The sequence below is a fragment of the Salvia splendens genome, chromosome 7 (genome assembly GCF_004379255.2).
Source record: "Salvia splendens isolate huo1 chromosome 7, SspV2, whole genome shotgun sequence".
Classification (NCBI taxonomy): Eukaryota; Viridiplantae; Streptophyta; class Magnoliopsida; order Lamiales; family Lamiaceae; genus Salvia; species Salvia splendens.
Genome location: NC_056038.1, coordinates 27506959 through 27521027, shown reverse-complemented (window position 1 = coordinate 27521027; position 14069 = coordinate 27506959). Strand labels below are relative to the sequence as shown.

The 14069-nt window shown below is 37.1% G+C and overlaps 1 protein-coding gene across 1 annotated transcript; it reads left to right on the top strand.

Annotated features, from left to right (window-relative positions):
• The first annotated feature begins 447 nt into the window (after positions 1–447).
• LOC121810659 lies at positions 448–954 on the top strand. Its single transcript, XM_042211410.1, has one exon. It carries the CDS (start codon positions 448–450, stop codon positions 952–954), a length of 507 nt encoding a protein of 168 aa, XP_042067344.1.
• The last annotated feature ends 13115 nt before the right edge of the window (positions 955–14069 follow it).

Below are 14069 nucleotides of genomic sequence, written 5' to 3'. Positions count from 1 at the left end.
CTTATTGTGGGATGAAGGGTGTACTTAATTACATTAAAAAAATTAATTATATAAGGTGGGCCTCTACCTGGCCGTCCTGGGCTAGGCTCCGGGTGTGCCCGGGTTTACAAAACGACCCAATTGGAGCTTACTTCAAACAATGAGTTAGCCCAAGCCCGATTCACTTCATCGATGGATCAGGTCTAGACCAAGCTAGGACAGGCCAGCCCAACCCAATTGATAAGTCTAATCTGACCCAATTTTGTAGCCTTGTTAATGTAGCCCAGCCCAGCCCAGCCCAGCCCGGCCCGCCTCCCCCTTGCTAGGGTTTCAGCTCAAACCAGCCACGATCCAATAATCCGTTCAAAATGGCGGGAAAATCCTCTCCCCATCGAAATATGCCTATTTAAAGGAATCTAACCAGATAACAAACATTCTTACACTTGCCCTTTTCCGTCCAATTTCAAAATGGCACCCAAACGGAAACAGACAACCCCCGAAGAAGCCGCCCCCGTTGTCCGGAGGTCCGCCCGCCTCTCCAGCGCCGCCGTCGCTGCCGACCCAGAGCCACCCAAGAAGAAGCAAACCAAACCCAAAGCCGAAACCAAAACCAAAGCTGAAACCAAAGCCAAAGCCAAAGCCAAAGCCGAAACCAAGACTAAGGCTTCCAGCGAGGAAGAAGGTGGAGAGGCGGTGGAGAAAGCGGAAGGCGCGAAGACTATCGTGATAGAGCACTGCAAACAGTGCACACAGTTCAAGAGGAGGGCGATGAAGGTGAAGGAGGAGCTTGAGAAGGAGGTCGCCGGAGTCAACGTGGTGGTCAACGGGGAGAAGCCGAGGAGGGGCTGCTTCGAGATTCGTGAGGAAGGGGGAGAGGTCTTCGTCAGCTTGCTGGGCATGAAGAGGCCCTTTCCGCCGCTCAAGACACTCGACATGGACAAGCTCATCTCCGACATTCTTCACAAGATCCGATGATTCTGGTTAGCTCTACTTTTTGGGAATTGCTATCTAAATTGTATTCTCTGCTTCCAAAACTTGCCCTGAAACCCTTACTTGGATTGGATGAATTATAGTTTGCAGCAACTGATTCCACATTTCTAGCATCCACTAATACTAGGAGTGCTTCTTTTGAACTAAATTGGCTGTAATCCTTTCATCTGTTGCAGTTAAGAGAGATTATTATCTTTAAAATTGGATTTGTGCTTTTCAATCTCTGTTGTATAAAGATGGGAAAACAAATTACAAATACTAGTTTCATAACAACTCTCTTGCTATTTTCTTTGATGATAATTATAAATAGGTGCCAATGGAAAGCTTTGATCAATGGGTATCGTACCTTTGTCTAATTTGTTTTTCTCTCCTTTCCTTGAATTGGAAGTTCTCCTCTGTCTAAATTGAATGTGTGTTTTTCAATCTTAATTGACTTCCTATTGGAAAACTTTCATCAAGAGCTTTGTATGGGTACATTTGTCTAATGCTTCATTACTAATGAATTGGAAGTACCACTCTCTTTGTTTGCACTTAAAGGAAAATCATAATGAAAATTGAGTTTGTGTTTTTCAATCTCTGTTGACTTCCTTTGGTATGATGATAGATAACAAATTAGGAATAGTTTCTGTTCAAGAATTTTCATGTTATTTTCTCATCAATTTAAATGATTAGAAAGTTAGAATCCAACATGATATGTAACATCAGAAAACTTTCATTGAGAGCTTTTAATGGATACCTTTGTATAGTGTTCTAGCTTGTTTTCGTATAGTTTTCTTCATCTTTTTGCAATAGAATTAGAATTTGTGATATTCAATATATGTTGTTTTACTTCTGCATGGAGACACAGTAACAAATAAGGAATAGTTTTGTTACAACAAATTTCATGCTATTTTCTTATCACTTTTGATGATCAAATCCCATTACACTATATACCATTAGAAAGCTTCATCGAGGGCTTTCCATGGGTATCTTTGTCCAATACTACGTATAAAGTTTTCGTATTTTTTTCTCTTCCCTATTTGCGGAATGTACTGAAACTACTCATCTCACCTTGGCTTTTACGACTAAAGGAAGATTATTACTAGGAATTGTTTTGTGAGTAATTTTCGTGATCTTTTTTATCACTTGAAGATTGAAATCCAACATTAGAGTTTCTATAGGTACCTTTGGGTTATTTATCCAACTTTAAAAATTGAGTTATTGACAATGAAAATTAGACTTATGTCAAATTTTAAAAAAATACAAACTCAACTAGTTTTTTACCATATAAATGAAATTGTTTGGAAACCAAAATTTAGATATGGCATATGGTCCATATATTTATAGACAATTAATCCCAATTCCAATAAGTTGAAACATAAATGGATTTCAAAATCTATGTTTGAGGCATGATATATAGAATTATAAAATGATAGACATGGGAAGTTTATTTTCATAGGATTTTATGTCTCCTTTCTTTCTATATGTAGGAACGTTACACGTTTGATAGAAATACTACTACTATATTTCAAAACCAACGAAATTAACATCTCATTGCATATAGATTGTAAATGACTACTCACGTTTTTGCCCCCGTTTTAGAGGTCTTTGTCTCCAAGATTTTTGCATGTTGTATGGATCTTTGTTCCAGTATTTTTATTTTTGAATATGATGAAACAGATGAGAGCCTTGGTCACTCTTTTCAGGTAATGAATCTTGCATAAAAAAACAGTAAGTCCAACTAAAACAAAGTACAAAATGACAACTCAAAGTAGAGCATAGTTAATAATGTATGCTTAGTGAAATATGCAAAAATTAATGTAAAGTGATAATCATTGAGACTTTATCTATTGGTATTCAACAATAAAGACTTATCTCACTTAATTTGAATCGGTTCACTGATATATACTTATATCACAACACAGTCATCCAAAGGTATAAGGTTATATGGGTTGAAAAGAAACTGGGTAAAGATCATTTAGTCACATAGCCACCATAAAGGCAACAATGCAGAAGATGCAAGAGAAAATAACCAGATTGACATAGTGTCTACATAGTGTCAAAAGAAGTACACCTAGTAGCTTATCAACCTTGGCTTGGTTATTACAACTCGATTAATGCCATTGAAAGAGACAAAACAAGACTGGTGGAGTTGGCGAACAAATTTGCAGCACCTATCGGCTATCGGTCTAGAGAAGCCTCATGCACTCTTCCATAAATTAAAACTGCAGTTGAAAGGCATCCCTAGCATTCAAATACGAAAGTAGCTCCTCGCTTTTCCTTCAACGTTGCATCTCTTCGGTTTGAAGAAATCTCTTCATTTCTCGTACTCTTTTGGTGCGTATGATTTGTAATTCTTCACAGTTCACAATACTTGAGATGTTATAAACTAAAAAAAACTCAGACCATCCACAACGCAAGGATGTGTCATCATGTCCCGTCCCCCATCTGTCCCTCGGCCAAGCAATGGAACAAGAACTGTCGCCTTTTCGGTCAATGGGAAGCCACCATGTTTTAAAATTATAGTACTTAATTATAAAATTTCATTTTTATTTATTGAAATTTATGTTTAAAATAAAAAATTATAAATTCAAAACCTAATTCCACATTCTTTTATTTTTTATTTCATAATTATTTTAATTTATTGCATTCTTTTTTCCTTTTTTTCTAATAGCATGTTTATATTTTGTTATCACGTGGATTTAATTTGAATATAATGTTTATATAATTAATATGAACTTAAAATTCAAGATGTGGATGGCCTCAACTTTAGTTGAAATTCAAGATATTGTATTATTGTTTAGTATCCCCTTCGTCCTAAGTAATTTCTTTTCGGCATAAGATTCAAAGAATTGTGTTTGATGGGTTAAATGGAGATAAAATAAAGTAGAAGATAGAATAAGAACATCTCCAGTGGGCGGACATCCTACTCGGACATCCACTAGGACATCCCAAAAACACCTCCTGCCACGTCACTAGGACATCCCACCCCACTGCCACATCACTAGGACATCCCATGCATATCCGCCCTTCCCACTAGGACATCCCGCAATAAAAAAAATCATAAATTCACAAATAAAACAATTTACGTTTACGGAAATAAAATTTGACCGAGAATACGAACAGGAAAAATTAACAACTTTATCGGAAAAAACATACATGATTCGAAAAAAAAATTACACACTAATAAAAAAAAATTCATACATTATCACGTCAACCCCTCCGAGTCCAAACCTCTTCGATAATATCCTGCTGAAGTCGAATATGGGCATCTGTTTGCCGCATGTCGGCAAATGCACGCAGCCGCTCGACCTCTCCATGAGGTACCCCCAAATAAGCATGCCATATCCACAACCGGTAGTCAGCTACAACTTCAAGGATCATCGTGGGATGCTTGGCTTTGAAGCCGGTAGTGTACATCCCCTTCCAGGCGGCGGGGCAGTTCTTCCACTCCCAGTGCATACAATCTATGCTGCCCAACATCCCAGGGAACCCGTGCACCGACCCATGCATATCTATCAGCATCTGGCAGTCTTCGGGGCTCGGACTCCGAAGATACCGCTCCCCGAATATCACTCTCACGCCCGCGCAAAAATTCTGCAGACACTCGACTCCTGTCGACTCGCCAATGTGGAGGTACTCGTCGAACATGTCGGCCGCGCCTCCATACGCCAGTTGTCTGATTGCGACAGTGCACTTCTGCAAGGGCGTGAGTCCGGGTTTGCCAGCTGCATCCTCTCTGATCCTAAAAAACAGGTATCTACTCTCTAAAGCACCCACGATGTGCAGAAACAGCGGACGATGCATCCTAAAGCGTCGCCGGAATAAGGCTTCCCCAAAACGCGGTTGCGGAGCGAAGTAGTCAGCATACAACCGAATATGTGCAGCAATGTGGTCACGGGGTACTTGAGTTCGACGATGGATCGGCCGAGGTACCGCCGCCTGCTGCCGCCGCTGCAACCTCTGTTGTAGCAGCCTCTGTATAGCACCTGAAACAGCGACCTCCAACTCATTCTCGCTATCACTTTCACTAGACATTCTAGATATACTTGAAATTATAGATGTAGAGAGAGAAACTTGTTATTAACGCAAGTGGTGCGAATGAAATAAAATTCAACGAGCCGTATATATAGAGTTTCAAAACAAAAAAAAATAATAATAAAAACGGGACGTCCGACCGGACGTCCGAGTTGAAGCCACAGTGGCGGACGTCCGCCCGCCCGTCGCCGGGACGTCCGAGGACACCCGACGTCCTCACGGGACGTCCGTATCCGACCTCCGACCTCCCAACGGCGAACGTCCCATCGCCCTTCCCGGTGTCCGACCGGACGTCCTACCGGAGGGGCGCCATAGGAGATGCTCTAAAGTGCGAAAAAAAAAGAAAAAGTAAAGTATAAGAAAAGAATAGAACAAGTGAGATTAAATATTTTATTTTTTGCCATAAAAGAAAATGATTCAAGTAACTTGGAAGTTGGGACGGTCCGGAATGAAATACGACGACTCTAACAACTTGCAGATGATAGTTCAATTTTAAGGATATATTTGCATACTCCTTTAACTTATTTTGTTAGCTCGTACACAAGAAAATAAAAGCCTTAAAAGACGACATTATGATTTTCTAAAAAGACAAACTGAATATATTTATTTTTAATAAAAAAAGTAAATTTGTTTCTGAATTTGATTGGTATTGGCTCTTCAAAGTGATTTTTATCTTTTATTTTTGATCCTGATCGTGCATTATATACACCATGTCCGTGTTTGCAAAATGAACCAAATGAGCAAATAGAAATAGAGTGTTCAAAATTACCACGTGGTTTTATTCCATGTTTTAAAAGCAAATTAAATGTTCAAAATTACCATGCAAGTTTCGAAAGTTAGGTTAACTGCAAAACGTACTTGGAAGGTCGGAGTTTCTTATTTCTTTTAGCAATTTGATTTTATTTTTTCCCAAAGTCGAAGATGATTAATCCGAGTTCTATATCAAAACGAATAATTTCACAATTTTGTTACTTCCTTTCCAAATAAATAAATAAATATGAGAATTACTTTAATTCTAAAAGTATGATGCATGGAAGAGTTAAGACCAAACGAAATTATAGTCAAAAAACAAATAGTTTGGTGAAAGAGACCTTTATCTGAAAATTATTATTGTCTTCAAAGAAGAAAGTGACGTCGTTGCATGGTATTCCACTTCACCATCAACCTTCAATTATGTCTTTAATAACCGGCCATCATATAATTAATTCGCCAGATAATATTTATACAGACATTATTATTATTTCTCTATTTTCAATGGCTAGTTTTAAATTGTTTTCAACCTGTTTATGTTTGGAGTGTGCGTATGCTTCCATAACTGCACGCGTGATTAATTTCTTGATGCTCTGATTTAATTACTAGTACTATATACTATCATTTTCACTATTTTATTTTCTAAATGAATTGAATAGACTACTTGAAAATTGACGATCACAAAACTGACGTGATGTGGCAAATTTTCAAAACTCAAAATTGTAATCTTCAATTCACTCACTCACTTGATCAAAATTCAATTTGGCATAAAATTATTCATAAATATTGCTGCGAACGGCCATCTACTATTTAAATTATTTTAAATATTGCTTCGGATACTAATAAATTATTTATACTTATCATTTGAATCAAAATTAGGTGACATGACAAACATGTGTCAATGAAATTATCTGTTCAAGTTAAAGTGCAAATAAGATAATTAGGTTTATTATGTGAGACTTATTTGTTGCTGTTGTGTGCACGCGAAAGAGTAAAATAGCAGCAATGTTTCCATTGTGTATTATTAGATGATGATAATATTTTCTAATAGTAGCATTAGAGCTTAAGGATCGATTCATAATTGATTTTGTTTTAAAAGTTGTTTGTGGATTACTTTTAGAAATTAATTAAAATTATGTATTTGGGTGTCTATATGTCCATTCATTCTGGGGCGGAGCCAGAAATTCAATTCAGCAGAGGCAAAAATATATATAAAGAAATTTTAGAAGTTTGAGATAGGACATTTATAAAAATTAACTTTTTTTAACTGATTAACTGTTTAATATAAATGGAAAATATTGAGGAGGGGCAATTGCCCCTTACACTCCCTTAGTAGATCCGCCATTGCAACCACCAGTAAAGCAGGGAGGAGGGGACGCGAGAGGCTCTGCACCGGTCCGGAGCAGGCCATTTGTAATATCATTCCCGTTATTTTTCGAACCATCGATGGTCACCTTGGAGGTGAATGGTGGTGATGTAACCAGTGTCGTCAGCTATGCATTGTTCGTTGGATCCATATTCATCGATTTTATATCAGAAATAAAATGAATGAAAAAAAAAATTTCGAATTTGTATAATCGAATCCATCACAATTTATTAATGAGGCGGAACAGCAAAGAAATGACACAAATTCAAGGTATAGTAACATCCTATTGAATGCAGTAAAACATAAGACATATACCTCCAATTTTAATGTCAACAATTAATAATTGTGTGGAAACAATGAATTTATTTGTGGGAAGACCACCTTGCATATTATATTTGGACATTCAATGCCCATAATTATTTAATATCAACCTTTCTAAATCATGTGCATCACTACTCTGTCGGCACATGAGACTTTACTATTAGCAATCAATTTTAATGTATATTTTTACAATTATTAAATCTCATACGAACAAAAATGAATGATTCCCCTTGTTACAAGTCAAACTACCCCAAAATTTCAGCAAAATGTCTTCAAGATTTGGCACTCGATTATCCACGAAATGCTACTTCATACCATGGATTCACATTAAATCTATACTAATTAATAATTTTCATTTCGTATTTTTACCAAAATAGTGATATAATAATAAGTACATAACCACTATAAAAAACAAATAATTAAGAATATTTTTTAATTAAAGATACTAATTTATGTTTCTAAATATACCATTAACACTTCAAAAAACATCATTAATTTTGTTGTCTCAGCTAAAACTAGGGGACGAAAATGAAAGTGTTCAAGAAATGCATAGACAAAGATAATCTGCCATCAACTTAGCGACAATTTCTTTTGCATCTTAAATTATGATTATTTTCAAAAAAATTCTGAAGCAACTAATTGCGTGTCTATTTTTTTCCATAAAAAGATAAGTTTTTTTTTTGTAATGACTAAAATCTAGATGTGAGTGTAATAATAAGATTAGAAAGAACCATATCTTGCTGAATTTAAATTAACTTCAATGTACGCAAAAGTAGAAATTAAGCTAAGCACTTTGCTCAATTTGTCAACCACCCACGAACAAAATTTCAATTTTGGATTCATTGAAAGTGAGAAAGTGTTGTAACGTGTGGGAATTGATATATTTTGTATGATTATCTTTTTCTTGACTTCCAACAATACCAATTATACATACAACTTCCATACATATAAATCATAATTAAACAACTCGAATAGATTAAAGTAAAAGTATTCAAGAAAAGTCATAAATACAACATGGTCAATGGAAATGGATACACATTGGAAGCCTTTAAAACAAAAACTCATTTCACACACAATCATGGGGACAATTTAGTCATTCAACTTAAAATCAAATGACCTATTTAAGCTTCTTAATGCCCATAACTACACATTTTCTCACATATCTCTCAATTTTCCCTTCTTCAATATTTTCCTATATTATGAAAAACCATTATTCCAAAACCCCAATTCTGCTGATCATTCTGATCTTCTTAGCCATCGGTCGCCTGTCCGATTGTCGCAAATTACCGGCAAAATCAACAGTTGATGATTCTTCATCGTCAACATTAGTTTCAAAGTTCACATGGCATTTGCCGGCAGCAAGTCCGAAGAAATCGAGAAGTAAAGAAGATGAATCGATTTATGGCGTCTCGAATCGAAAAACACCGGGAGGGCCCAATCCTCTCCACAACTGATCTAATTAAGTCATTTTCTTGCAGCAGGATTTTATGTTCAGATAAGAAACTTCTTTCAGAGAGTAGTGTGTGTTTTTAGCATTTTGTGTAGAATTGCGTAGATGATGTAGATATTATATTACATATTTTTATGGTTTTGTAAACTATAGGAGAAATTAAAATTGTGTTGGATTATTATAGCAAGTATACAAGTTATTTAATTTGTTTGGATTATTGCTACCATTCTTATTGTAACATAATGAATATATCTATCATTCTCTCTCGTGTTATTTATTGATTTAAGCTTTCATAAGAGAAAATAAGGGTCTTAATTAAATTTATTGATGCGAGAAGCGGTCAACTAACTTATCTTCTTTTATCATATTATCAAAATTAATAACTGTCGTCACCAACTGTATGCGATTTTATATTATATTTTTATTACAATAAATCAAATTAGCTGCTCACCTCGTTAAATTTGAATGCATAATAATTCTTTACTTTGATAATACATCCTCCATCGAATAGAGAAATAATGAATGTCATTTCATTGCTGGCAGCTTATTAATTTTGGTAAACAGTAGCATTAGGAGTTTTGATAGTAAGAGTTAAACTAGGACAAAAGAAAATGATAGCAACTTCGAGTATTTGGATGTTTTTATTTTACAATTAATGACAATGGTACAATAATTGGTGGGAATAGTTTAGTAAAACTAACACATCCAAGTACAATTTAGCTACCAATCATGTTGGTAGCAGTTGCATTCACCGACTTATCATGAAATTAGAGAATGGATTAAAATAATTAAGTGTAACTAATTGTTAATTCTGGTTCAATGTTTCTTGTTAAGTCAAATGGTGGACATTATGACGATCCAGAGATGTGGAATCTTGTTGGAGATGAAGGTTAAGCTAATAAACTATATGTATATAGCTTTGACTTGCATTAGGCTTTGGCATTCCTACTTATGAAATAAGTTCTAATTTAAGTAATAAGCTATTTCTATACTCTTTAATTATTTATCTATCTATATCTATATATTGTTGAAACTAATGGAATTGAGTTCAAAGGCCAAACGTTGTCTAACATAAAGTTACTATAACAAATTAATAACGCTAGGAAAATTACACCTAAACTGTGAGTAGGAAAAACAATAAAAAAAAACTTTAAATTCTTGTAAATAATAATTTACACAAAATACACAAAGCTAATGACAAAACACTGTAAATACCATTTTCGAGAAAATCAAGATCAAAGGCAAATAGGCTTTGCATGCTTTTGTTTTTCTTTTCAATAAGAATTTTACTAATTTAGGTGACTCTCTCTTGCATCTTTATTAAATATATACACTCTTTGAATTGGTTGATCTTTTGAAATTTCCATGTTATAAACATATTTCAAACCCAATTTAGTTCTAATACCAAGGGCTTATAAATTGTCATTATTTATGTAGCAATAGGGAAAACGAAGCGCATTTTTCAACTGGTACGACTTGTCCTCTTCAGTCATTAGGGTTAAGGATCGACTAATTCGGATGAGTTAGTATGGGATGCTGATACGAGCCTTTTTTCTATTAAGTATTAATTAGTTTAGATATATTAGGGATTTGCATATCCTTTCTTATATTTGTTTCTTGTTCCCTAAGCTAGTATTCTAGTATTATAAATAGGAGAGCTTGTTATCATATTTAGGCATCCAACAATGAATCAATGAATATATTATTTTGGCCAAATGCCTCGAGTTATGCTTTGAATCCGTAATTCCCTACGCTACCTGCTGCCCGACGGAAGGTCTCCGCGCACAGCCGGAACGTATATCTGATCTATAGCCGTTGCCCGACGGGTTGGAACCCGCGCACAGCCGCCCAGATCTTTATCTCCGCCGACCCTCACGGGCGTCGGATTATCTTTATCTCGTTATTGTCCGTTTTATCGGATCGTTAGGGATTTAGGTCCTTAACAACTGGTGCTTTCATCGTGATCTCACCCTCCCACCATCTCGAACCGAAGCTACACAGCTGCCCGACGGAAACATTCCGCGCACAGCAACTGCTTTGGTTGTCGAGTCCCGCCTGTCCGCCGAGCTCTAGCCGCCGGACAACTCTACTTCTGCAACGCCTGACGGGAAGGATTCCCGCGTGCCGCGTCGAAGTCAGCCGATCATCATCCACCACAGCCACGCCTCAATCCGTCAACATGTCATACGACTATCACCGTCGTCAATACGACCCTCCTCAGGTCGTTCAGCAGTTACATCCTTACCAGCCGATCCGACCACGACGTGCAACCTGCTGGGACCCTCCGGGCAGCCGCGATCCACCGGGTATTCCGCCCTATGATCAGCGGCCACCCAAGTACAGGCGTGAACCCTACGGTCCGCCGCAACCTCACCAAATGGGGTCTATTCAGACACGCCACCCCACCTGTTGGGATCTTCCCGGTACCCGACCACTGCGGAGTTTCCAACCTTATGACTCACCACAGTCAAGGCAGCCTTCGTGTTGGGAACCACCGCCCCTCCGTGCATCGCAAGGATACTCGGATTATGAACCCGTTTCCAGTAAACTAGATCGCGTTTTGGACAGATTGGACAAATTTGATGCTTGGAAAGACGCCACAGATCGCCGCTTCGAGATGCTTGAGAAGTATCCGAGGCGACACCAACATCTTCATAATGGCCGCGCCGAGCAGCCTACATACCAGTCACCGCAGTCCGACCGATTTTTTAGTCACGGCACAACCCCGTTGACTGCCGTTGCCCCGCCACGGTCCGGCTTCACGCATCGGCCACAACAGTCCAGCAAGTTTATTGATTCGGGGAAGCAGCGTGGTCTACCCAATACTCCCACGATAGTATTCGGTGATGATGTTCCCAATGACACTACCGATGTTCACAATGATGGCGCTTCTCTTGATGTTCCAAATAACGAGTCCCCTAAAGAGTTCGTCAGGAACGAAGGGATTGTCAAGAACGACAATGAGTCACCGCACGTGCTCACCGTGGCATATGATGATAAGATTGGTGATCATGTTGTTTCATCACACATGGAATTGGTGATAAAGGATGACGTTGGGATTTTGCTTCAGGAAACGTTGCTAGAAGATAAAGAGGAGGATGGTTCTATTGGTGAAGTGGAGAAGATAATCGCCTCACTCAATGTTGTTCAAGTGTCATCCAAAAATGTTGTTGAAAATTGTTGGGGCAAGAAAGGAGATTGTGCTTACACCGATTTGCCAGTAATTGCTTGTGTCTATGTGGATTTGAATGTCGGTGATGTTCCAAGTATGAATCTTCGATCAACATCGCTCGACAAAGATGCAAGGTTGATCCCTCCGAGTAATGACATGCCATGCTTGGGCATTCTGGGAGGCGTGGACAAGCTTTTCGATTTGGCAAGGAATTTTTCCGACAAAGTTGGGTCTCCTTTGTTGATTTTTTATGGAGGTGATAAAGGGAGACATTCAGCTGTTCGATATATGTTTGATCCAGGAGGAGACGTCTAGCTAAAGCTTTTGCTTTCAACTCTCGTCCTTGGTTCGTGGTTCCCACCTTGAGGACAAGGTGGATTTTAACCGTGGGGGAGTTGATACGAGCCTTTTTTCTATTAAGTATTAATTAGTTTAGATATATTAGGGATTTGCATATCCTTTCTTATATTTGTTTCTTGTTCCCTAAGCTAGTATTCTAGTATTATAAATAGGAGAGCTTGTTATCATATTTAGGCATCCAACAATGAATCAATGAATATATTATTTTGGCCAAATGCCTCGAGTTATGCTTTGAATCCGTAATTCCCTACGCTACCTGCTGCCCGACGGAAGGTCTCCGCGCACAGCCGGAACGTATATCTGATCTATAGCCGTTGCCCGACGGGTTGGAACCCGCGCACAGCCGCCCAGATCTTTATCTCCGCCGACCCTCACGGGCGCCGGATTATCTTTATCTCGTTATTGTCCGTTTTATCGGATCGTTAGGGATTTAGGTCCTTAACAGATGCTTGTGAGTTTAATTAAAAGAAATATATGTAGCAATTGATTTTTTAAAAGAATAGTTAAGACGATATAAAAACGAAAAATCTGAATTAATTAGATAACCCCCCAAATGACATTGTACGAAGGCCAATCCAGTTGTAGCAAACTAACATTAGTTATAAACAGTGAGGGAGTAGATAACAATTAACATCATGATTTTTATCAGTATCTATAAAACAGGTTTCTTTTCTTTTATTTTACTTATTTTTCTTCTCTTTCTCTCCTCTAATTTATTTATTTTATTTTATTAATTCTGCATTAAAACTTATGTCATTTTAAAATTTTCTATTTTAAAAAAATGAAGGTAGTATGTGGCAATAAAACTGCTATTTAACTTTCACGAAGCATACTTTACACCCAAAGTTTACCACATAATCTGAACACATGAAAATCATTTGTAACAAGAATAAGAAATCATTCAAAAAAACATAATATGGTCAAATCATTGCTGCTGATTTGTTGACCACTAATGGTATATCCACAAAACATCAGTCTCATAGATGTAACTTATGATTTTTATCCTATTGTGATCCTCCCTTTAGAGGATTTGATAAGAAAATTTGGATTTCTATGTTCTACATTGTCTTATGAGTTATCTGGGAAACAAGAAATAAGATTGTGTTCTATGATATTGAATGAGAAAAAAATAAATAAAAAAAGAGACTATTTTGGTAACTTGGAATTTGGGCGAAAGGATGGTGCTGCCAAGATATTTGTTTGATAACTTGGGTAAAATTAGGGAGTGGACAAGTGCAAGGAATAATCAGAAATTGAGGTACAAATTAAGCATGACTTCTTTAACTTAAACCTGGTTTTTAGTTTTCCTCCTACAAACATGGTTTTTGCTCTCTGCTCTAAATGTAGCATGGTGGTTTGCTTTTTTGATAGGAGTTGCTCGTGTTATTTTCTGGTAGATTAGCTTTGTTGTTTTGCTGGTGCTTTTGGCTGGTTTTCTTCTCTTCATTTTGGACTTTTTGCTCGCCAATTTTAATGGCTAGAGCTTGCTCCTTCATGCATCAAAAAACAAAAAATTCATAGCTTTAAACTTTTATGATTGTTTCAAGCCACGTACTTTGGCACTAGATTAGATTCTTTGCAAATATTCTATCCATGAAATTAAATTATAAATCTATATTCGGTCAAGCAGTTTGAAGACAGAATCGTACAATTCACAAAAGATT